This window comes from Telmatherina bonti (assembly GCF_933228915.1).
Source record: "Telmatherina bonti genome assembly, chromosome: 12".
NCBI classification, from domain to species: domain Eukaryota; kingdom Metazoa; phylum Chordata; class Actinopteri; order Atheriniformes; family Telmatherinidae; genus Telmatherina; species Telmatherina bonti.
The window spans coordinates 15,986,434-16,013,851 of NC_136610.1; the positions used below are offsets into that span (position 1 = coordinate 15,986,434).

The 27,418-nt window shown below is 36.9% G+C and overlaps 1 protein-coding gene across 2 annotated transcripts in view; it reads right to left on the bottom strand.

Annotated features, from left to right (window-relative positions):
- Positions 1–25,851, bottom strand: part of gria2b (glutamate receptor, ionotropic, AMPA 2b) — a gene marked incomplete at both ends in the record, with an annotated part of 44,974 nt that extends 19,123 nt beyond the window's left edge. Inside the window, 3 exons of one of the 2 annotated variants that reach the window (XM_079249622.1) lie at positions 2,139–2,378; positions 25,460–25,600; positions 25,767–25,851. In XM_079249622.1, the coding sequence (XP_079105748.1) occupies positions 2,139–2,378; positions 25,460–25,600; positions 25,767–25,851 (466 nt within the window). The remainder of the gene's footprint in view (positions 1–2,138; positions 2,379–25,459; positions 25,601–25,766) is intronic. The other variant, XM_079249623.1, reaches the window with a different exon arrangement.
- Between the last annotated feature and the right edge of the window lie 1,567 nt (positions 25,852–27,418).

Below are 27,418 nucleotides of genomic sequence, written 5' to 3' on the forward strand. Positions count from 1 at the left end.
AAAAAGGTTTTAAATTGATGGTTAATTGCTAGGAGGGGCTCCAGTCTCCCTGTGACCCTGAACTGGACGTAGCAGTATAGACGATGGATGGATGGATGGATGGATGGTTAGTTCGAAAGGTTAAGGTTACTTATGGATTTCAACAAGTTCATATCTATATAAAACTTAGACGAAAGGTTTTGACATCCTCATGTAGGAAGATGTTTCAGAATCAGTTATTGTATCTACCAGTTGAAACACGCAGTTATTTGGGCATCTAAATACCAATACACCTTTTACTATCTTCTTGAATCCTAGTCAGCTGAAATAATGATGTGACACACAATCAAGAATCTGTGTAGCCTGTTTCATTTTTAATACCAAATGGATTCTTCATTCTTCCTGATACCCTGTCTACCTTTCTGCCCGGGTCATCTGTTTTGTGCAGTTTCATGTGGCTACTATTAGGGAGATATGAAAGAAAAGCTGCTTCTGGGACTCTTAGAGAGGTGTTTTCATACATTAACTGCAGTCTTGATATGTCAAAAAGATGTCCCAGAGTAGTATGTAAGATTGCATGCAACATGTTGCTTTTAGTTTTTCTAGTACATTTACTGACCGTCTACATAAATGTATTTTCACCCACTTGTTCATTTTGTGCATATGTTCATACATATTTATTTATATCAGCTCAAAAAAGTAAATAAATAATAATATTAAAAAGAGCTTAATCCTATATTATAGATGAAAACCGCAATTACCACGAGTCTACACTTTGCATTACATCCTGTTGTGGACAAATAAACCCCCTCATTGCCTGCATGGTGTTTCATATTGTAAAAATGCAACTATAACAGAATTTAATGTTAAGTGCATTGGTAAACAGCAACTACATAAAAAGTCTAACTATACTGTTTCAATATGTTGTTTTGACAAAAACTGGCTTCAGTTGGATTGTAACGAGGGGCCAGTAAATTACAATGGCTGTCCAGAGCCAGATCCAGCAGGCTCAAGATTTAGGTTTTTAATTTGAATGATTATGCCAAAGGACTAGGGAATCCAGCACATCACTACCATAATCCACCAAAACTATAAACATCTGAAATAACTATCATGCCAGTTGTGGTTTTCAGATAGACTAAAAAAAAAAAAAAAAAAAAAAACTACTGATGTGTATGGACAGATGGACTTAGCATTAGAAACACAAATGTGAGTAACCCTGACCCAAACTGTTTGGTAGTTAGGCAGGGACTACAGGATCAATGAGAATTTTACTTTACATAAATCATGGAATATTAGAAAGAATTCATCTAAAAGTAAGTAGAATTGAGTTCCACCTTCCATGGTTTAACAGAACCTGCCATGCTGGGCTCTGTCATCCAGACAGTTTAATCAAATATTTTGGTATCCAGCATAGACCAATTCAGGAAACAAACCAACTATATTGAAATTCACTCGAACAAAAAGAAAGCAATCTGGCCATATAAAATGTACATTCCATATTTGTTAATATTACATTAAACAAACTGGGTTTAGAATATTTGTAACTTTTCCACACAAGTCAATTAAACGTTTTTTTTTTGTTTTTTTTTTCACTTTAATCCACACACCATTTAAGCTGTAAAGCAAGGTGCAACTTTTCCTCTGCGTGAGGATATTCATATAATATGAAGATAACACAAACAAATCCCACCTCTCTCTGGCTGAGTATAAAAATCAACAGCTGCAGGTGATTTCAGCTCCACTGACCTGTAATGACCCTGACTGCCTCACCGCTCCCTGATGTTATATAAAAAGACTCAAATGCAGGAACTGCTTTAGTTGATTGTGTATGACAAGTGGTCTGTGATAAACCAAAATGCCCTTCTCTTGTTTTAACTCTGCAACTTCAATAGTGAGTTATTTTTTTTATATGTTTGCATATACACAGCAAACACACACACACAAAAAACAAAACAAAATCTAAATATGCAAATAACCCCAAATGTTTTTGGAAAACAATGTTGGACTCCCCATATCCAAAATCCAAGCTTGCCAAATCAAATGACAGCTTAATTTCACATATCAAATTAGTGTGAACTATTCAAAAAAAAAAAAAAAAAAAGATCAGACCAGGAGTTAGACTGCTAAATGTTAATGCAAGGATTGCCATGACTTACCTCTATCACTGTCATATAAATAGGCAAACTTGTCCCATTTGTAGTATTCGATGAGACTGAGGAGGGGCCCCTTGATATCAGGCCGCATCTGGATTATAAACTGCTGATTTCCATCCAGGGGAAAGCTGGGCGTAATGAAGGAGACATGTAGAGTCCCACAAAACGACGTGATGGTGTTAACAGACTTCTTGTCGTAGAAACCGAAGATGGCGTAAACTCCTCTGGAGAACTGCGAACAGACTGAAAAAAGATGGCAGTGTGTTAAGGAACATCACTTAAAGATTAATTTACTTCCTTTAAAATGTGGTTTATTGTAGAAGTCATTTAGACTAATAAACTGTCTAATATAAATTTCCTTTTTATGCCGGTGATTATTTTGCCAGAACACTTCAATATTTCTTCTTTGCCACCAACTCTTCTGACATTAATTTGTGAGACTTGTGAAACTCCCTGTTGTAACTCATAACGAGGCACTGAATAAAATCTAGACCTTTATGACAATCCTCTATTGCACATTAGGGTTAGATGCAACTATTAAGGGATGCCTCAGTCTTTCTCAGCTGATTAATGGATGGTTTTCTATAAGCTCTGTCAAGAGAGCGCTTGTATTCAATAGCAAAAGATGTGCAGTACAAAAATCACTTTGTTTCCCCAGTTTACCCAAGACTTGTTTTTTAAATGTAGGTTTTGATGAGAAAAAATTTTAAAAAGTGCAGTAATTCTGTGTACACCATGTCCATCTGTTCTGCATTGTGATATACTGTTATCATAAAGTCTTTGTGTCCAGAAAACATTTGATTCTGAAACATTTAGTCTAAATGTTAAGCTGATGGACATTAAGTTGTTCTCCCATGTGTGTGAATTTTCATCCTGATAATTACAATCATATAAAGAAGAAAATACTCCCTTATTTGGTTCTGGGGTTTTATGCATCAGTATATAACAAAAGTCATCTGGTCGTCACCAGGTCTTAAAAAAAGGCAAATAAAAGTTTGGATGAACAGCAGTCCATGATGTATGAACCCTTTGATGCAACATGTTCACAACAGTGGAAACCTAAAAGGCTGTTTTCTAATACTATATTCATAAGTTATGGTGGTATATTTGCAGATTTATCACTTTAGTCAGCATGAGGAGAGTCACTTAATACAATGCCACTTTCATTGAAGAGTAAGCAAATATAGTATAAAATTCTCTTCAGTTTACTGTAAATCTGTAAAATCTGTGAAAACTTTGACCATTCCAAACGTTCATGCCAACTCGAAGTTGTTCATTTCCTATATTTTGTAAGCTTCTTTTCCTATGGAAGTGCAGAGCTGTCATCCTCATAAAACAAAAAGTTTGAAAGTTTGGGCCTTATTTCGTTATAACATGATAAGTTTATTGTAAAAACGTGAAACTATTACGTTATAACGTGATAAGTTTATTGTAAAAACGTGAAACATACCATGTATCTGAAAACATGAACTTGGTCATTTTCGACTTTAGATGAGGAAATTGTGTGCGGGGTGGGTAGGAGATCACAAATGGCCCATTTACAGGACTTGATAGTTTTTCTTCATACTTGGGTTGAGACATTGTGAAATTATGGTGCTTTGGAACACTTCACATTGTAATAGATATGCGTAGTTTAAGGACAGTTTTAAAAGGCATGGGTCTGTACAGAAGGAAAAATGAGTCCAATCCCCATGACATGGTATCATTTCTAATTGAAACTTGAGCGGCACGAGAATCGCTATGAATTCAAACATCATCTTAGGTGCATTCAAGTGCCATCTATCCATCCCTCCTCTACCGCTTATCGGGGTTCTGATCGCAGCAGTAACCAGGGAAGCCCCCCTCCCCAGCCACATTCGTCAACTCTGCGGGGGGTCCCAAGGTGCTCCCGGGCCAGCCGAGAGATATCCCTCCAGCGTTCAAGTGGTTATACGTTTTCACAATAAAACATCACGTTATAACGTGATATGTTTCACGTTTTTACAATAAACTATCACATTATAATGTGATAAGGCCCAAACTTTTTTTTTTTTTTTTATGAGGACGACAGCTCTACGCTTCCGTATTTTCCCGGCTCTCCCCCTCCCGCAGCACATACCTAATAGCCACACCCTGCATATTAATAGCGTGTTAGGATGAAAACACAAAGTAGTGAAAAAAAAAAAACTCAAATGGCAAACATGGCTGAGAAAATGCAGGAAGGATTTTCCCAACTCAGCTCGGTTTATTTGAAAGAGAAAATCGTTGATGGAAAAAGCTGCAAACTAGAAAAGCACTCAGAGCATGCAAACTTCTGCCAAGGCCTTTAAAAAATCCTGGAACCAAACAGGGATCCGGGTTCCCACCAAAATTAAATCAGTTCTTCCTTCTCACATTTCCAACAACTCCAAAAAAATTATTAAAATCCGTCTATAACTTTTTGAGTCATTTTGAACACAAACAGAGAAACAGATGAAGGCCGGTAAAAATATAACCACCTTTGCGGAGGTAAGAAAAAAGCCTTGGATCACGCAAGGATGAAAACCGGAGGGGGAGGAGCCAAGACAGGATGCTATTTTCACATCTTGCTAGCTCCTCAACATTACCTCCCTCAGCTTTAAAGGCTGCTGTCATAAACTGTAACATGTAGGCTAACATGCTAACTGAGGTCTGTAAAATCTCTGAGTATGGCAGATCAGACTCTGGGAAGAACAGCAACTGCTTTAAATGCTCCCCACTAGTGCATAATCTATCATGCTGTGAAATGAAGGACATCCCATCATTAGAAAATGGCCTTGTGACCTTCCCAGATTGATCACTTAATCATGTGCATTTGATTAATGCCTGGCCGCTACTCACCCTTTTGATTCTAATGAAAATAGTTAGTGTGTAATTTTAAAGTATTTTCCCAGCAATTCAGAACAACAACCTTAGGTGTTGCGAATCATATTGCTTAAAGCTGTATTTACCTCGTGAAAATTTTAGATACAAAACTTTAGACCTTAAGGAGAAATAGATTGTACCGACTGCTATGTACTTGAAGATGTTTACAGCTATTGTTAATGTGATTTTAGATTAATAGTTTCACTGCATCTCTGAAGGTAAACTCAAACAGTTCCCTTTAATGTGGTTGTCTGTTGATACCCAATTACTTGTATTACATCTTTTTTCAGCTGACTTTACAAAATTATCCTTCAATAATTGATGATCACCCCTTTTTCTCAGGCACATTAAGTACAGCAACTTTGCTGGCCTTCAACCCTCATTATGCCAAGCAAACAAGAAGGTACTGAGGACTCAAGCTAAATATGATCATGAAATTTCTAAGTAACCCTGAGGTTGCACACATTTCCCTAAACACCAGGGTCAGCAGAGTGGCGTGTTGTTTGTAGATGTGCATTGATCGAATGTGAGTTAATCAGGTTTATTGATTTAGACACGTGTTTTACTATGTAATTAATCTAAGGAGTCATTTCCTCTTTCGCCATTTTACTGGGATGACTTGCTGACAAAAGGAATTGGAGTCCATATATTAGGTATTAGCCTGATGGAAGTACAGTAGCCATTGTGTCACTACTGTCTGCATCTGCTGTCTTTGATAAACTGTAGATCCAGAACAATTGACGAGCTCTTGACATGGAACAAATGGATTGCAATCCATTTCACGCTTTGAGTCAAAGAAGCTTTCAGAAAGTTTTAGAGATTTATGTGATTTTTTTTCACTGATGTTGTTAATGATGTAAGAAACATGAACTTTTTCTATACTGCAACTTTCTTCTATTAATCATTAAACACATTTATTATTGAAGTTTGAGTTGAAATGAATTTAAACTGATTAAAATTTGACTAAAGAGAAAAGCAGCCTGGAGTACTCTGTCATTCTTAAACTGTGCCTGCGCAGAATGAAAAAGACCAAAGCTGCTTTCACGTTTCAGGTAGAGCTGTGAAATATTTTACAAATGTTTCAGAGCAGTGGCACATGAGGACAAGAATGTCAGACCCATTTTTACCAGACCTCTTGTGGAGATCCATTCCACCAAAATCCCCAGTAAAACCTCCAGGACATTAGCATGCCATTGATGTCAACCCCATCATAATCTTCAAGCGGCCTCACCTGCCATTTTCATGTGTTGTAAACACACTAAGTACTTTTCTGTTCTGTATCCTGTACACTCTGTAGACTAACCCCCAGTCCTTTTCTTGCATTTACAGCTATGAGTGATTCTTCAGTTGGCATTTCAGACTTCTCAACATCTGCAGTGTTTATGTTTAGAATAGGTTTTATTTGGATCCCCAAGAACATGAATTAAACTGAATATTTTGTCAATTTTGCCTCCAAATGGCAAATTTAGTTAAGTAATTCAAGTTTAAGATTAGTATTTAGAATGTGAAAAACTACTTCAACATCTAACTCTGATACACTGCAAGTTGTCAAAATTGCTAAAAGAAAAGTAAATTACCATGAGGTTTTTAAGAACAAGAGTTTTAAATATTAACTTGCCTTTTGCTGAAGTAGATGCTGATTTTATTCCAACAGTTATCTCTATCATGGTGTGATGTTTCATGTTGTCTCCTTAGTTCATAGTTTCCTGTTTTATTTTGTAGTTTTGTTCCCTTGTATATTGTCTCCCATTTTGCTTTATATTAATTATCTCACCTGGTTTTGATGTTCTGATTCAGTTTACCTGTTTCTTGTTGTTCCCTCTGTGTATTTATACTTACAGCGCTTGCTTTCAGTTCTACTTCTCTGTTTCGTTTGTTAGCTTCACATACTTGCTTCTCCATGTTAGTTTGACTTAACTTCTTGGAAATTAAACAACATCTTGATTCTCCATCCCTGCCTCCTGACACTGCGTTTGGGTTCACACCTCCACTGTGACAATCTCTCTAACTTGAGTTACCTGGTTAACAGGTTTAGAGGTAAAATTATTGCTTCACTTAAGTACATAAAATGGCATCACATGAGTCTGTGGTTGTGAAAGTGTTGCCTTTTTATCTATCAAAAGATTTCTACTTTTTCTGAAGTCATCAAAGCATTTGCCCCAATCAAAAGCTCCTCAGAGCACCAAAACATGCAGAGCTCATCAAGAACTGGCCAAAACAGAGGAAGCAGGGCTTGCTTTCATCCAGTGCCAGCATTCAGCATTCATGTGGATCTAAAATCTTTACCAGTCGGACATGGGCAATAAAATGTTTACTACAGCCACAGGAGACAAACTGAGCCCCGATCCAATCACCGCCATCAGTGTGACACAACTCCTAATCTCTTTAACAGCTGATGAAGTCAATTGAGGTGGTCACTGTGACCTGGCCTCATTAATCTAATTTTTTTCACTCAAAGAAACAAAAAAACTGCTGTCACAATCTAATTAAAAAAATGAATTTGCACAAAATCAATGAAGTAGAATAAAAAAAATCTTTCTAAAAAGAGGTTCAGTTACAGATTTTAAGAACTCCAGGTGTTCAGTAATTTAACATAATTAACAGTTAAACAAAATGGATAGCTCTGATGAAAAGTTTGTTTCAAGTTTGATCTAAATCTCTCTCTCTCTCTCTCTCTCTCTCTCTCTCTCTCTCTCTCTCTCTCTATATATATATATATATATATATATATATATATATATATATATATATATATATATATATATATATATAGATTTAGCTGATAATGTGTAAATATTGCACTAAAAATGGAATAACACTTAAGTAAGGCATAATTAGCACATCCAGGAGTACATTTGCCACCATTCACACAATAACATTTTATTTTATCACAAGATATCCAGTCTATCATGCAGTCTCTGTTTTCATCCGAGGTATCATCTTAGCACTGGGACATTCATACTCGGTCATGACAGTCTATGTCCACGTCTAATAACGTGTCAGGGAATTGGAGGGAATTTCTTTGCAGATTAGGATTTTATGCACAGATCACTTATGCAAGTCAGCAAGATTTCTGTCTGATTTGTTTGTAGACTTGCCCAGGTGTCATCTACAACCATCATTATGTATGTTATTTAGCAGTAATCCCACAAGATTAAAAAAAAAAAATAGCAGTAACAGGTCTTGCTGCTGATCTCAACAAATTGGAGATGTTTTGTGTGTGATCACAGCTGATCTAAAGCATGACCCTTTTAGGTTTTCCTGAAAAATGGGAGATTTGATAGAAATTTTGGTGAATTGTTATTTTTCTTTCTTTTTTTTTTAAATGAATGATAATCATATAATCTAACAGGCGTCTTCCTGTGGTAAATTCATCAGAATTATTACGTCTCACAATGCATTAATGCATTCATGTTTATGTCCTGTGTTTACATAGAACTCACTTTTAACTTATCATTTTACTTCGTCTGGATACTCCATGTTTTGAATTATACCTGATCACGCATTTAATGATGTGCTGAAAGATGCATTCAACAAACTTTTGATCTTTTTTCTCATGCGTGTAAATGTTGTGATTTGATGTTGTATGTTTTTAATCTCTTTTTAGCATGACTATCTAAATATTTGTCCAGGGATAACAGATTACAAAATAACCTCTCGGCTAATATTTACAGCAGTGGTTGTTATTTTTCATTGCCCCTGTTTAAGTGAATTAACAAATAGATGCATAAACGAAAAAAAAGGAAAAGACAACATACAGTCAATGCAGTCTTAGTCAAACATGTGCAGCAGTAAAATACTGTTAACAGCCTGTATGCATCATTCAGTTTAAGCTCTTTAAGGAGATAGATCAACTTCTTCAAAGGGTGGTTTTTATTTGAATATTTTGGCAGATTTCGATTGGACATACTCATGTTTCATCTCTGAAGAAAAAAAAGAACCATCTTGTCTCATCACAGCATCATGAAAAGGCATAAAAATATGAAAATATCGTTCACTGCCACCTCCTGAGTCTCTCTCTGTGTCTGTTTCATGTCTCTCTATTGTCATTTTCCCACAGATTTCTTTGCTGACACTCTTGCTGGTGTGTTTGCTGACTTTGCCCAGGATTAAAACTCTCTGAGCTCATGCTTAGAGTCTGGATATCCCTATTGCTGTTCTGCAGCTTATGCCAAAGCAAACAGTTTGACAACATGTTACTTTATTACCATCTATGGTAATTTATATCCATAAGCAATGAGTTAGCTGTTTGTATCCACAACGACTGTCTGCTGGCTTCGGAATTGTTACTGCTGACTGAATTAAGAGTGGAAAGCGTTTAACATGGGAGACCTCTGTGTATACTTTATCAATGATAATAAATGTGTAAATGTTTAATTAAGGAAGAAAATACAGCCACAAACATTAACTCCCAGGAGGAATGGGGACTATGAAAAAGCTATTAAGCGTCTGTCACATCTCAGTGCCTTTCAGTGAAACGGTAAGCGTTCGTCTCCAGAAAATCTCTCTCCAAACACAGTGCAGAAGTGACCGAATAAATCGCTTTTTGTAGTGTTGATGAGCTCACCCTAATTAGGCACCAAGAGCAAAATGTTGAAACAAATCTTATTATTGCTCAATACTGGGCCTGTAAGTTTTAACACAGAGCCTATTTTCTCCTCTGATTTGGTTCATGAGGGTAAGATGCTGCTCATTTTGCGCTGTACTAGCTGTTATATATTCTCAACAGTTGTAGACAGGATGACCTGAATCGTCATTAAATTGAGCCTGAAAATCAACTTATCATGTAGAAACGAATAATGACACTAAGGGCAAAGAAGTTAATGGAATGGGTGGATGGATGGATGGATGTGATACCCTTTCAAATATACTATAAATACAAGTCTGCAATAAAATATTTGACCACCCTCATTCCCTTGTTTACCAAAATTCCAAGTGCTGTATTTTTATGCCTGGCGCAAAAAGAGGTTTATTTGTTTAGAAATGTTTGTTTTGGGGGTTGTATAATCGATTTTTCTGAATATGTATGAGTGATATAATAAATTTAGTATAATTTAGTAAGACTACAGCAAGTTATTGCTCTATGTTTAGTACTTACTCAAGTCACATAAATGTTAAATAGAACAACATTTTCAAAAATGTGTAGTGAAGATAGCTAATTTGGAATATTTGAAAATAACTTCATTATTGAACAGTGCTTAATACCTTAATTTTCCTTGCAATAATCTCATATTACACAGAAGATGTATTCATGTTGCAAACAATGTGGAACCCCATTGTTGGTCACCATATTAGAATGCTGGGAACTGTAATGTATTGAACTTTGAAGCTTAGTTGTTGAAAAAAGTGTTCCATCACTTTTCTGTACAAAATGCTATTCATCCAGAACTCAAAACACCATAATGTAAAGGGATTGTGTTTATGAGAAGAAAGAAAGTGACTCGACACCCCATGCTGGTCCAGTTAAACTTTCAGAAATACACCAGCATCTGACTAGTAATTAGTTAGCTAACTGTTCTGCTTTTGGTTAAGAAATGCTTTTTCTGTGTTTGCTAAATGCCTTGATTTGTGTTGCCACTAAGATCGAAATGAATTACAAAAACAAAATGAGGAGTACAGTTGAAAGTGAAAATTGCCGAACTGGTAAGACATTCGGTAAAAAATAAATAAAAAATCAATTTGACTATCTTAATTTTTTTGAAGAACTTCCAATAGGCCTTTGCACAAACCTTAAAGTACCCAATTTTTGAGTAACATTAATCAGCTCAGTTTTGCCGCCAACATGTCTCAGTTTTTACAGTCTCCTCTTGCTAACTGCCTCCAGCGACGACTCGAATCAGCAGTTTCAACAATATGTTTGTGTGCTGAATCGTCAGTTCATTTAAAACTGCAGCTGATGTCAATTTGCGTTACATAGGGCATCATTTACATTTATGTTACTTTTGTGTTTTGTTGTTAGTTTTAATTTTCTGTTTAAAATTTAATTTCTGGCACCTAACTCACTAAATGGTGTAATTTTAAAACTATCAGACACTGGTCATTAGTGGCTTGCCATCCTCAAAAGGATGCTAAATGTGTTTCAGTGGTGTCTCTGACACTGAATATGACCATCCAAGGAGAAGGTGTACCCTGTGAAATATATTTAGCCGTCCCAATTAGATGACCTCATTTCTACCACTATGACAGTGAGGGCACATCCTCTCCTCCACCACTGTGTACATCATCCTCCATCACTGATCACAGTTTAATCCAGTATAAGTTAACACAAAACAAAATAAACCAATTTAAACTCATATTAAATATGTTCTTAACAGGCTCTAAATGTCAGATGACCACTATTGTTTGGACATAATTTGGACAAACTAGACATAGACATCCTGCCATTCTTGAAATTCATGTAAATATCATATTTACTATTTAACACTAAACTATAAAAAAAAAAAAAAGCAATAAGAGTATTTTTTTTTTTTTTTATTTCCAAACTAATTTGACTTAAGTGACTATTGTGTTTTTCATACTGATAATAAATGGAAAAAAAACATTAATATCTGCTTTTAATAAAAGCTTTTAAGAAGAATTTAGTTTAACTGCAGCCTTTAAATGGAAACATTTTTAAAGAATTCCCAACTGAAAAACTATCTGCTTTTTCAACACCAGCTCAGACGATGAATCAGTGTACCATCCAAACTCCTATTCGCACACACTGTGTCACTGTGATGATGATAATCAGTAGTCCAGTCACAGCTAACAGAACTGACTGTTACATATCTCATCCTCTCTAATACTCCTGTTCTCAGCCAGAGAAAAGGCCTCAAGACTTGAGGGCTTTTATGTAAAACTGATCTGTCACCAGTTGGCACAGAAGCTTAAAGCCACCAACCTTCCTGTCAAAGCACCCAGAGCAAGCTTGTCTCTATTATATTTGTTGCACAAGCAACTTTTGACCTTGAGTAACTAAAAAATCTCTGAAAAAAGGCAACAAAAACATCTGGGATATTGCTTTCAGTTAATTCTAACACATCAATGTTATTCTGCAAGTAAGCCCCAACATCCCCATACTGGGAATGAATTACTGTCAGGTTTGTCTGGGTGTAACATGTAACAGACATGTGTGGTATTCACTGAAAGTAAAGAATCCCAGATAAATACTTATTACAACCATAATAAACAGTTAAAATTGCACGTAATCCAAATACACAAAAATCAGTTTTTGCTCCATATATAAAATGAGGAGAATGAAAGGAAAATCCCTGAAAGGTTCAGTTGTTCACAAACAAGAATGGTGCAAGGTTCAACTCTTTGTGAACAACAGTTAAACAACAGTGTTTGTCAACATACAAATGCAAGAAAAATGTATCATCTTCAATCTATGATGTCATCAAAAGATTCAGAAAAAAATCTGGAGCAATCTCTACATGTAAGCTACGGGGGTGCATTAGTGTCCATGGTATGGGAAACTTGCACATCTATGAGGTTTTAGAGCAACAAATGCTGGCATCAAAGCATATCTTTTCCAGGTCAACCTTGCTTATTTCAGCAAAACAATGCCAAGCACAGTCTGCACGTTTTACAACAGCATGACTTTGTAGTAGCGTTCAGGGACTAGAATGGCCTGCTTACAGTTCAAATCTGTCTCCCTCTGAAAATGTGTGGTGCATCACTACATGTAAAATATGGCAATGGAGACCCCAGACTGCTGAGCAATTGAAGTTGTACAACAAGCAAGAATGGGAAAGAATTCCACCTAGATATATCAATATTCCTCATCACTACTTCAGAATAATATAATTGATTTTGTCTCACAGAGGTGAAAATGCTAAATATTTATATCTGTAAAGTCTGTTTTATAACCTCGCAAAGCTTACTCTGAACCATCATCTGGTTTTATTCTTTCCATCGGCAGTTGCCAAGGTAACATATAATATTCTCATTTAAAGTTTTCCCTCAACACAGTAGCAAACTTGATTATGGTGTGTCTTTTTATGTTGAGTTGAGGCTTTAAATATTTTTGTTTTTGTTTTGTCTAGTAACAGCAGATGCTAGTCAAATTAGGTCTGATAGCTGGTCTGTTGTCTTCAATGCTTTGTTTAATATAATTTACAATGTCAAACATATGGAGTACATTATGTTTCAAATTTCAAAACTTGTGTATACCCAAATGACCTATATGAATAAGAAAAACTTAAAAGCTTTTTGATTATGAAATGTGACACTAGAGACAACCTGCAGCCTGCCAAACACTGCAGGCTGCAGGTTGCCGGGGCGACAGCTCTCAGTCATGCTTTTGAGTGGCCAATAGGACTGGGGAGTGTTTTCTTCTTATTCTGAGCAGCTCTTCCGGCAGCTGCTCTATAGAGGGACTGCACTGTTTAGTTTCTATCAACTTCTGACCCCCTTCCTTCCATCTTTTATGCACTTTCTCTGGGTATCCTTCCTTTTTTATCCCACTAACCTGTTTCCTGGAGGATTTCTGATGGTGGTGGGTCCATGTTTCACAAGAACAGACTAATGAATAGCCTCAAACTTAAACCTCATTATGATATCACTGAACACCATCCCCAATATCACAATAGTCTTTTGTCCCTGAGAACTATTTAGTCTACAATCTGAAGGCAGTGGATAAATAATTTGTATAATCCTTAAAGTATCCTCACTCGCTCATCGAGTCAGTTATTAACAAAGCAACCCCGCTCAATAGTTGAATGTAATATAAATTAGAGTATAGTAGGCACAATACAAATTTATCATCCACAATAGTTGTGTAAAACCAACCATGCATTCCAAACAGTGATTTTTTTCCCCCATTTATATGCCTCTTGTTATAAAGCACATCAAATGTCCACTGACCTTTAATGGAAATATCAAGGCAGACTATGGATCTGCTGTTCCATGTCTTTATGATCTTGGAAGCTGGGAGCTTCCATATCCAAAAACCTCTGCAGCTTACATTTAAAGCTTCATTTAGGCCATGAGAAAAAAACAGCTGTCATTGCCACCAGTGTCAGTGTTAAGTGAAGAGAAGCTAAAATCAAGTCACTGATGCAATTTGGTTAACTCATGTTAGGTGTACTGAGTCCTATTCACATAGTTTTACTTCATTTTTCTACCTCTGTCTATCCTGTACCTTTATAATTAAAGAACCGTCCATATTTTATTTTATATGACCTATTAGTTCAATCATTGCTGGTGAGATTTAGTGAAAATAGGATTGACTTTGGTGAAGAACTTGTCAATGACATCCTATGTTTGTCTGATCCATCCTAATGAAATCATGTGTTCTGGCTACTTTTATTTAAATTAGGCTGATTTAGATTCTTTGTTATGCCCTATGGTGGCTAAAAAAGAAGTTCTATCATTAATTCATTGAGCAGTTAATTATAAAAACTATGCCATGGATTTAAACTGTAATGTCCCATCCTAAAATATTTTACGGTATCAAGAGATATAATTAAACATTTGTAGATTTTAAAATGAAACAATGAGATGCCGTCTTTTCCTCATTTGCAAAGCAATATCTAAAGAGAGGAAGTGTGTAGCTCCCAAGAATGGCCTCATTTTTCATACACGGTGCTCATCTGTACTATTTAAAACAGTTTTGACATTGTGTCTTTGTCAGGCCTAACACACTTTGAAACAAAGCCAGTGAAGAGTCCCATAGGAAGGTATGAGATCAACTTCAAGTAAAAGTCAACAGAAGCTATGACCTTCCAGAAAGGTTTTTATTTCACTACAGATTCTTGTCTTTTCAGTCATTTTCTTAAACCAGTTAAGGGTTGTCCAGAAGCTGGAGCCTATCCCAGCAGTCATTGGGCAAGAGGCAGGGTACATCCTGGACAGGTTGCCAGTCCATCAAAGGGCCAACACATATAGAATAACAACCATCAATGCTCACATTCACTCCTAGGGACTACTTAAGAGCAGAGGTGTCCAGCTCCGGTCCTCGAGGGCCAGAATCCTGCAGGTTTTCTATGTATCCCTGCTCAGACAAACCTGATTCAAATTAATTAGTAGTAGAGCTTAATCAGTTGTGCACGTCATTGGCTGTTTGATCCATTTAGTGGAAGCTAGATGTGTTGGAACAGGAATACATGGGAAACCTGCAGGAGGACCGACTTTGGACACCCCTGACTTAGAGGAAACAATCAACCTAAAATGAATGTCTTTGGACAATGGGAGGAAGCCAGAGTACCCTGCAGAGAACCGACACAAGGAGAACATGCAAACTCCACCATTTGAACCTCCACCCAGCCAAAACACAAACCAAATACAAACCAGCAACCCTCCTGTTGTGAGGTTAACCACTATTCCACCAGGCAGCCATGTTGTCTTTTTGTTGACATGCTAATATGAGAAAAGAGCTAATCTCTTTGCATGGCTGAAAATATGGACACCATCTACATCGTAGATTCTTTATGTATTAAACACCATTTCAATGTTAATACAGAAGAAATAGTGAAAGCTGCGTTTTTATTCTCCCCTGATATTTCCCCTAACCTGCTGAGTCATGTCTGCATAGATTGGACAAAGCCTTCTAACCTAAGTCAGGAGGCACAAATTGAAAAATCCATCTTTGAATCAATGTGAAATCCTATTCATTTAGACAGGGTAATTAAAGTAAGAACTTACATGTTGTGTCAGGTTTAATGCTGTTAGTTGGATTTTCTTCTGAAAATTAAAAAATGGAGTTAGACAGTATCAGATAATGTATTCACTAAGTTCCCTTTTCTCAGTATTTCTCCTGCTTTTTTATCGCTGCAGGGAAGAGAGAGGGGTGGGGGGTTGAGGTTCTAGCAACAGGGCTGCTTTTTCTACCTTTGACATTTTGAATTGTTTTTTGCAGGACTCTTCTGTCACGTTTAACTACCCCAAACCTGTAATATCCAAACTTAGAATGTAGCTGAACATGAACCATCTAACTCTTTCCCATTAGCTTCACAATACTGAAATAGATGTCGACAGCTTGGAAGAGTCAAGAGCTGCCTGCTCAACATTTCACTCTCTGCCTCCCTGCAACCTGAGTGTGTGCATAGCTGAATTTATCCATCCACTGAGTGTGTGCATGCTTGTGTATGTTTGTCCTTAGACACCTGTCCCATACAGCGATCACCCCTGCCAGGGGACTTGGGTGTCAACCGGGTTTTTTGTTGACGCAGCTTGCTGGCTGAAATCCTATCTCTCCCTACCTCGTCATGTTTCTCTGTTATTAGTTTTATTATCTGCCTCCGATTCTCAATGTCATTGTCCATTTAGCTGTTTTGTCCTGGAAGTTATCGCATACTTGGATGTTACCGCAGTCAATTTCTGAACTGCTTTTACCATTAGGAACTCGACCTTATCTTAATTGAGCAATAGTGCAGGGTGTGATTCTTCCAGCTGGACCTCGCAGCTTTAAATAATTATTTGTATTATTTCTCTTTTTCATAGAAAGAACCACAAGATAATTTATTGTTATGTGGCTTATTATTGTAATACTAAGTCTACACTCCAGACCATGAATAACCTGCATCTAGGTTTTATTCTATAAGAAAAAAAAAAAAAAACTTAACTAACATCTCTTTATTGTGTGGTATGATGAATTCCTAAACTGGAGGAAGAATTACAGTGATTTAATGTAAACAAATTGTGTTGGTAAACAAATTTTCATTCTTAGTAGTAAAAAAAAAACAACACAGTACTTAACATTCATTAGATCTTGCAAGAAAGATATGGGACATGACACAAAGTTAATGTATTGTGGGTAATGCAAGGCAGGGTTTACAGTAATAAAATATGTCAATTTGTGTTTCTAACCTACAACTCTGTTAACATCTTCTCTTGGAGCCTTCTCTGTCACCTTCACAGGTTATCTGTCACCTTTACAGCTTTTCTTCACTTTGTCTCCCTGTAATGGCTTGTGCAATTTGTTCTCTTTGCTTTTCAGCTCTGAGCAAAAGATTACAGTAACACACTGAGACTGTACATGAGGGGAAAGAAAAGCAAAGAGTCTAACATGGAAAAAAAAGAAGAGCATTAATACACTAAAAAAAAAAAAAAAAAAAAAAAAAAAACACCTTTCAGAACCATACATCTATACTGCTTATACAGGCAGATGGACAAGTGCTGTATCTTTTCTCTGGAACAATCACTGAATCGCCTCTTCTTTCATCTGAAGGGGCATAAAAAAAACTAGATTTATAGAGCTTAACATGGGAAACTGACAATGCTTCTTTTCGTGGCAAACATAATTACAAAGAAGCAAAGAAGCAGGCTGGTACATTACCTAAACCTGTCCTTCAGACAAACAAAACTCCACTCAATCATCTATTTTGTTTCCCATCTTTCAAAACACACACATGTTCTTTAGTTTGGATCAGCTAATGAAGACTTTAAACTGAAGTCAAACACTAAAGTGATTAAACTTTGTGAAGCAGCTGTAGCATATTTATAACAGTCACCTATGTAATGTAAATATAAAAGTGATGATAAAACTAAGAAATAATGGGAAAAATACAGAACCATTAAGCTTCTGCTGTTAAGACACGCTGTCATTTTTTTACATGCAGATCCATACCCAGCATCTGGAATTGAACCAGTCACATCTGGAGAGGTTATCATGGCTGAATACAAAATGCCATAAACCATGCAACAGCAGTTTCACTGTTGGCTCCCTTTTATGCATTAACACATTCTTCATGACTGTTGAAACAGTAACTTTTGAGTCAGGAGCTGCTGAGATGTGCTGGCTACACTCCAGATGAGGCTTTATTGTTTAAGGAGGAAGACCATCTGGGAGCAAGTTGTTACAAGAGAACAATGGCACTGTCTGCAAAGCAGACTATGCTTAACAAGACTGGCAGCATAAAGAGAAGCTGCAAATGGATCAAAGTCCTAAATGAATTGGACCAAGTGAACTCTGAAGAAGAAAGAAGTAGTACCTGTTAAGGAGATTTAGCCATCACCACTATGTACGTTTATTACCATACACATATATTTTCCTTAAAAAATACTCTTAGATAAGGCAAGTAAAAAAACCTAAGAGCACAGAATAAAGCTGAAATTCAATCACCATCATATGTCATTGATGATGCTAAACAATATAAAAAACATTCAACTCCTTGTTGTATAAATCAGTTAAAAAGTAAAGTAATGCATTCATACTTTGCTGAAGGATTACACCATCATAGAAGCAAGCCCTCCTTCCTTCCCCTGATCACAGGCACCTTTAGCCTGCCTCATGCTGTCCTTTGCAAAGGACACAACCCGCCTAAAGAAAGTCTTTTTACGTTTAAATTTTGCTCAGTGAGACATAAATTTACAACAACAGAGAGCACAGGGACATGTCTGTCTGTTCACTGCTCTCGCTTATCACCCGGTAAAAATATTCCTGTTTTGTAATGCCACTTCATCATTTCTTTTTTTCATCCTCCCCTTTGTCCCTCTTCCTTTTGTGTCTACACACATATGCACTGACACCTCTCACACACACACACACACACACACATACTTACACTCACTTACCATAAAATCCTAATAAGAACACCCTGTAAGACCAGGGAAGGCAGCCGGATCTAATCTTAATGACCATGATGATAGGAAGGACAGATTCTCCTCTGTGCATGATAATGAGCCCTCCCCACCAGCAGAAAAAGGTTATTCGCTGAAGCCATTCTAAGCTGATTGATCTCCAATAAGACAACAAAATCATTTCAGTGTGATCATACACAACAGACCCTTCAGATGCTAAACATTTCTTAAAGGCTGTCTTCTTTATTTGAACAAAAAGCAAAACTTTGGTGATTTTTAACAGCAAAATTAAATATCCAGTAAAAAAGTGAGATTTTGTTTTGTTTTCTTTCTTTCACCAAAAGCATAAATAGCATCAATATATAAAATATAGAACTCTAATATCTGCTCTAGCTTGGAGTTATGGAAAAAAAAAACAGACCGCATGCCTGTGAAGAACCCACTATAGTTTATTGATAGAAAAGCCACTTCATGTTCTTCATCATAGCAGTGATGAATGCTACATGGCAAAGATATCTAATCTATAATCATTTTATCTCCCCAGCATCTCCATGCCACCTGACGTCTGTGGTATATATTAGATCTACGTGCTCAATTGGAGATTCTCATTCAGTGGCTGATCATCGATATAGTAAATGAGTGGCATCGTAGAAATTGATGATGTCCTTGCAGTATAAGCTTGTAAGGCTTGGTAAGCAGCTGCAGAGGACTGAATAAGTTCTTATTTTTCAGGATCCAGACAAGGGAAGGGACATCTAGATAGAAGGTGAAGGATAAAGCCTTGGTTGCATCATCCCATGATAAGGATCTCTGTTCTGTGGGTGAAATCTCTTAATCATGGTATTTTATGGCCAACGTCAAGCATTTGTGTTAAGAGTAAATAACTTGATGCATGAACGGCTGAATGAATGAACACAAGTGAATTCCTCCCAATCAGCGGCATCTTATTATCTCTGAAGCCTGTTTTCTATGTGGTGTATGTTTCCTCAGCTAAATGAGAGAGGCTATAAATGACTCCAAACTTTCTCATCTAATCCTTATTCAATGTCCGAAAATATCCACTGCTTGGAAAACAATTATTAAATGCACCATCCATGCATATTAGCATAATTATTATTACTTATTTAATTTATTTAATTTAGTAAAATAAAAATTGTATACTAAAAACAAAAAGTACATTTGCATCATTTAATCTGAAAATCAACAGGAAGTTAGCTTTAACTCATCAGTCTAGTGTAACAAATCATAATCTAAATGTTTTTTTTTTCTTTTCTCTAAATGTAGTTGTGTACAGAAGAGATTTTGACATATACTACCCACTGTTGCTGGAGGGCATAAAACTTATCTCCCTGCCCAGCTTAGGGCTGCATTTGAGCTCTGAGAAAACTAAAACACTGGATACCAGCTGAGGCTTTTGAATCTCATAATATCTCAGGCTGGCACTTTTTGAAGGACATAGTGATAAGGGCTTGGTTGGGGCTGTATTCAGGGCAAGTGAAGATCCTCAGAGGGTTTTTAGCCTCATTTTTTGACCAGCCAGCTGCCAGGCCTATTTAATATTGCACAGCTCTCTGTAAAATGGCGGAGATGCACTTAATTAAGTGTGAACAATAAATTGGCTATAACCAATTCTCTGCAGTACATGGATGGTGGGTTCAGCTTTTGATCATTCAGCAAGGTCTCCGAAAGCATGCACCCATTAAATGCTGGGTGCATTTAGATGCATGAAATTACAGTATGGCATGACCCAACCATGACAAACACAAAGTTCGAAGCGTTAAATCAGTGGCCGGTTGTTTGTGACCTGAAACTCCTCTCTTGTTTTCAGAGGAGGAAGAATGATTTGCTTTGAAAAAGGTGAGTGCCAGAAATAAAAACTCATTCATTCATTCTCTATACTGCTAAGTCCAATTCAGGGTCACGGGGGAGATAAAACCACAAGAGCTTACAGTTCCACATTAATTTTAATGTTTCAGGCAAACACACGCACATAGTCATGTGGAGAGTGCTGTAAGTCATTCTATGCCCTCGCCATAAATGCTGTAAAGGAACAAAGTGATCACAGGAAGGGGTGCCTTATGAAGACTCAAACTGTTCTTTCTATAAATCTGAGCTAAATTATGAAATCTCTTAACATATATATATATATAGACTCTTTGTTTTGTTACTAAGGTATAACTCCCTGCAAAATGGTGCATACTGTTTTGTCTGTTTCTGCAGAGGAGTCTTCTAAAACTTGTAACTGAATCTAATAAAACTAAAAGCAGCAGCTTCATTTTAACTTTGAAGCCGGGATAAAAGCCAGAATTGGCCCTTAATTGGTCAAGAAATGTAACAGCTACAGCTACAGACAGGTAATCTGTGAAGAAATGAATCCACTGATGTAAAAAAAAATGTGTTAATAAATGTAATGTATTTTATATTTTTTTTCTGTTAATCTGGATCTGCGCCTTTAAGTTGCCCCTGGACTACCATTTGATTAAAAAAAAATAGTCATGGTGAAGCTGTTACATGTGATTTATCAGTGCAAGCAACTCTAAAGAAGCTAAAGATGGTCTAATTGTTTGCACATCAGTGACAATCTATGTAAAAAGTTTCACCAAAGTTCAGACTTTATATCACTTCCCCGACGGATTGTCCTCACCAAAGTAGAGCACATATTTATGTGCATATTTGGCTCCCAATTAAGGGGAAATGTCTTTTTCCCTCTCAGATTCCCCATTTCAATTATTTGAAAAATAGTGTGAGACCTGGGGATGTGAACACAGAAGGGCATCATGTGGCTGAGACTCTTCTCGTTTATTTGAGAAAAAGCATCATGTTGCTGTCCAGAATTCACTATTTATCTTAATTTCAGCCCTCTGGCTCATTTTGGGTTCAAGATTCCCAGTAGCCAGACAATTTGATTATAATTACATGTTACATTTTGAATTGATTTCATAATCATAATCACCTGAAACATGTTATTTCATTAGAGTTGTACTTTATTGCTCATCTGAAAAGAAGACTGAAAATGTTTTTTCTCAAAAAACTTTCATATGACTTCATAGATTTGTTTATGCCATTAAATGTAACCCATAGGAATGTCCTATAAACTATTACACCTACAGGAAGATATAGTAGTTGTATGTAATAGAATTATAGAGAAAAGAGACATTGATTTTAAGATATGTCAAACATGACCCATATTAGATTTTTTGGGGTTTTGTTTTGTTTTTGTTTTTTTTCTAGTTTTTTTTCCTATTTTATGCAGCAAAGATTGGTTTAGGTTTATGAGGGAAGGCAACGCTTTAAAACATGGGTTGGAAGTCTGTTACCAAGATATAACAACTGCTATTTCCTTTGAGTTTTGTTCAGGCAACAAAACAACACTAAATTAGAAAGACACTTACATCACTTTCTGCTTAAGTTGAGGTGGAATAGTTGCTGTGTTGGGCCTAAAAATACATACTTTTAGAATGATACATTACAGAAGTGCATTCCATTGTACTGGTTGCCTTGGTGACACTGCCACCATATGATTTTTTTTTACACTTTTGTAGTTGCTGTTAGGCAATAATGTCTTCTGCTTGTTTTCGGTTGGAGGAATATCATCATTATGGATTACCTACACTTTATATTCTACACCTTCACTTTAACGGATGGCATTGAGACACATTACCTGAACTTGTTCATTTAGCCAGTCAAGGTAAAACATGACAGACAACATCATTTAGACTGTTCCTCCCTGCATTTTCTCAAATCAACCATAAATAGCAGAGAGAAATTGCAAAATAAATAAATAAAAAAATGAAATAAGGAACGTTAATGTGAAGGAGTTCAAACCATAAACTTATTTACTTGCAGTTTCCTGTACCCAGACATTGGTAATGTCCGTATGCTTTTCTTATTAGACAACATAATACAAGCAAGAGCATGCTCAAGAGATGCCTAATCTAAAAAAAAAAAACAGAAAGAGAGAAATTCCAACCTAAGTCCCTCCAATTTAATTTAATTTTCCATTGATCCTGCATGACGTTTAAATGCTGAAATATTCCAAATTTAGTTTTGCTATGCATTGGTGCTTTGCTATGCTTCTGCAGCAAAGCAAAATTATCTTACATTACTGAGATTTACTGTGTCAGATGTAAAGAACTCTCTATACATTGCTGTTGTGCACTATATCATGTTTGCCTCCCAATATAAATTGCAGGCCTATTTGAAAGCAGAAAAACAAAAGAATAAAAGGTTTACATTATCTGAGAAATACAAGATTTATACTTAAATTGCTAAACTGATGTGCATAAAGTTGTTTTTAACAGTGATTGTAGTTTTAAGTTGTGTTAATCATGAAGTCTCAGAAGTGGCTCTAAATATGGATGCTTGAACGATAATCTTAAAATTATGGGATTTGTATGGACAAATGGCCAATATCCTCTCACACTCACACCCATGCAAACATACATGACTCCACTGGTTTTGGCAGCACAAGCAGGCCTTCCCAGATGAACTGTTATTGACAGAGTAATGTGTCATCCTCCCTCCTACTGTCTCTGACACACTGCATTAATGAAGTGTGCTACTGTGGAGGCCAAATGAAGTCCTCTTTAACTTTTATAAGTCCTCTTTCAGGCAAGGAAATATGACATAAATTTTAGTTCTATAGGGAAAAAGGTTTTGTACTGAAGTTAGGTGTCCTTTTTTACCTATAAACCAAAACTATAACCTTATGAACTTGCGCGAAGATAAATCTGACTCTGACTACAAACACTCATCTATAATATTTCTATTTTCTGTATTGCATTTTTATTATGCAGCAGAAAGCTTGCCAAAAACTGTAAAGAAAGAATCATTGGCTTTTAGTACACCACATCAGCTTCAATAGTTTCCCTTTTATTCTCCCATGAATGTGACTTGAAGTGCCTTTTAACAAAAATAAAGTGGTGGTGGTGTTAATGTGCTGTAATTACAGATGGAGGTGGATTTTGAGACAGACTGCCATCTACTGGCTTTAAAAGTCACCCCCCTCCACCCCCACCCCCTCCCTCCCGCCTGCTATTCATCTTCTTCCAACCACTTCACCTCACCACAGCCTATTTCACCCCGCCTCTCCTTCTAACTCCCACTCAAGACGTCAATTAGCAAGAAGACAGAGTTCAAAAACACACACCACATGGTGCATAAAAGGCATTAAAAAAAAGGCCCCTCCTGACTGTCAGAACAGGTGACAGTCTTTTCAATTTTATCCCCATCAAAACGTCTACACCTCATCACTAAATTTAACTTGGTGTTGTTTTTTGCCAGCCCAAGAATTTATCATGCACATTGTTCTACAAGGGAATGCCATAGAAATGAAGCACTCTCCTTATCAAAAACATTTGTAAAAGACATTTCCAAGAATGCTTAAATACTTTTTTTTTATTAGTACATAAAGCATGTTAACAATCTAGTTTGTTTTTTAAAAAGACATTATATGCAAAGAAACAACAGAAAATTGATTAAATGTAAAGTTTCAAGTCGTAATCAGTCCAGTTTGCATCATCAGTGAAATGATAACATTCATGCATTCCAACACAGCATCACACTCACACTTGTTGAGGGTAAAACTTTGAAAAAGATGCACACAGCAGCTTAATCTTGACAGTTGCATGGCTACTGAAACAGCTGATATCTAACATGTGGAGGAGACGCCTATGTCAATGCTGTGATGATGCTTTCAGCAGTATGTGTGAATATTCTACGGTCATTCTACAAATTCCTGACTCTCAGCAGGCAAATCTTTTCTTCAGCAGGGCGTGCAGTGCTGTCGTGTTCTCGTGACAAACATGCAACAATGATAATTCGAGCATCGACTTGACTCTCCCTGTGATCTGTCCGACGCAGAGTGTTTCCAAGCAGGAAGCTTTTATATGGTAATGACATCGATTGGACCGTTGCGCGCACCAATCAGAGGCGTTTGATTTATGTTTAAGGGACTGTTGAGAGCAGCAGTCGCTTGGCAACCGTCTAATGAAAGTACGAAATATAGCGACCTTAGAACCTATTTACCGCTGCTTGTTAAAAAAAAAAAAAAAGAAATCCTACATATGCTGAGGAAGTTAACAAGTAAGAATTGCACATTTACACCCAAATATCGCTGAAACTCCTTGTGCATCAGCTGCCTGAAAGAAAGGAAACGGTGTAGGTACGGTGGGCGACGCTGATTTGAGTGAAATTACTCATATGTGGACAAAAGCTACTGTGTCAGCTATGGTTTTCAAACAAGTTGACAGCCCTTACAAGACTATGCTGTTAATAAACCGTGTCATGTTGGCCCTCATGTAACAGCGTCGCCATGGCTCTGTGCGTGACGCTCTTTCTCCATCCCTGAGTAGGTTTTTCTTATGGGAACCAATGCACACGGGGGTTGCCAGTCTCAGAAAGTCTGTTTTGTACCCAAAATCTTTGAAAAAATAAAAAAAAAATAAAAACATAACAAAACGAGACAAGTTGGGCTTTAAATGTCTGCTTTCAGTGTAGGTTTTGTTTCTCGACTACACGAAATATGGACTGACAGACTGAGTGGCCAAGAAAAAAGGGAAAAAAAGCGGCACACAGGTAAAAAGCAGCTCTGTGGGATTTTGATTTTCTTCTGGCTTGTTGTTTAGGCTACATTAAAAGACAGCTGGATGACAAATTGAGCATGACGAATGTTGATCACTGATTTTTGAAGGGATGAATGTGGGATAAATGAGACCGTTACTGTGGAAACCAACTTTCCCCTGCTTATTCAACGCTCGTTCATCCTCAACTACCCAGCTCACGGTCTCGCTCTTTTTGCTGACAGAATATAGATTAGACAGCTCCGAATTTTGCCATAACAATAGCTAATAGGTTTATTCAGTCATGTAGCTTGTACTCGTGGATGCTTATGTTTAAATGATCGATTTCTTATTTAATGTAAACAAATAAATAATACTGGAAATATATCTGGAACTTACAGCAATTGGTTACAGCAAAACTGTTTGCCACCTCCAGATTGTCAATGTGAGGCGTCAGTCTGAATTCTGAGGTTCCAAACTGAACCATTCCTATCCGAAACGCGCTGTACTCTTGATCCGCGCCCCTTGGAAAAAGTCCCCCTGAAATTGATATAAAAAACAAACAAACAAAACAAAACAACAAGAAAAATCAGTTAGCGCTTTCACAAATTCAAACGATAGGATGATTTTATTGTCAGTTTGTTGGTGATTTTACGCAAAACAATTGCGCTTTAAAAAAAAATGTTTGAACAATGGGTAGGCTCACCTATTTGAACACTGGGCGAGCCTCCAAGCGTGCATCCCCATAAAACCAGGAGAAGAGAAACGGATAAATTCTCTATCTTTTCCATGTCCACAGTTTAAGTGTCCACATCCACCAGGGGAAACTGATATTCCGCTTCTCTCCGGAGTCCTTACATCCAACACATATTGAGGACCTTCAGTTTTATGGAGGGAAAATAGATAATAGAAAGAATTCTTCAGTAAAGGTCTGTTTTTGTGCAAATGATTTGCAGTCAAAGGACACCAACAGTGAAGGAATGGTCGCCTGCAATGTAGATCTGCTGCCTCTTCTTCCGCCCCCCGTCCTCGCTCCCCTCCTGCCGGCGGCTGTACCTCCTCTGAACGCACAGGGACACTGCGCGTCTCCGTTCCGCACGCTGGAGATCTTCTCGGCATTACACCCACAAGTGAGGAATTTAAATGAGAATAAAACGACCAGAGACGGAAAGAGCCGAAAGTTAACCACATGGTGACAAATTGCACGCTAAGCTTGGGGAATGAATGTTGTTGTCCAAGCAGGGATAAGCGAGAATCTTTAAGGAAAATGTTGAATAGTGTTACATCCCCACGCACCCGCTCAGTATATGTTCTTAATTTTGGGGCCAACTTGTTTGGTTTATTTTAACATATCCCTCTTTACTTATTGTAGCATTGTGACCAATCATGAAACTGTATCAATTTAAGATTTGCATGTTTGTGTTTGCACAGACCGTCTCACATCCTTATTATACACTTTGGTTGTTGTGAATTCAGTTTGATACATTCAATCAACATGACCAAGTTACAATGAATAAATAAATAAACTGTTGAGAATAAGATCAGCTTCAAGTCTTGTGTAGAGGCCATTTATGTGGCTTTTTTGTTTTTTTATTTCATGAGAAATGGCTGTTATGTAAGCTGAATTATATTTTAGTATATTAGGTTATATCACACAGATAGATTTTCATTTAAAGTCTGTTATTTAGCTTTTTGATGAGTGTGAAAACGGTGAGGGAAAACAATTTATGTCACGTCTGGGGGCGGTGGGTTTTTTTGTTGGAAATTAGTGTTAGGTGGTGAGAGCAGGATGAAATTTTTTTTTTTTTACCATTTTCAGGCGTTTTGTTGGTTTTTGTTAACTGGAACAAATATATAATGATACACCTTTATTCGATTTTTTTTTTTGTTTAAAGAAAAATAAATTATTTGTAATTTTCTAAATCCTTTCCCTTTTTATTTTATTTTGATTTTTGGAAGTGCGTACAATAATCAGACAGTCCATGCTGCCACTGCCTTAAACAGGATACCAGCCTTTTCCACTTTCCTTTTAAACATAATTTCTATATATAACTTATTTGAGATATGAACACACTATGGGACATTACTGAAGATACTTAAAACACTTACAGGACTGCTTTGTATAACTGACAAATATCAGGAATAAACCCATTGAGAAGCAACCCTCCTCTATAGACCATGTACATTCCTCACTGAGAAAACTCATCAAGTACAACAGCTGGAAGCCATTGCTCATGCCCTCAAGGGATAACCATCAAACGAATCTCCTCTTTAACTTTGATCTAGTGCTTATCTCCACCCTCTGCATGCAAATCCAGTGCAAATATATGCCTGGTTCTAGGTGCCATTATGAATGGG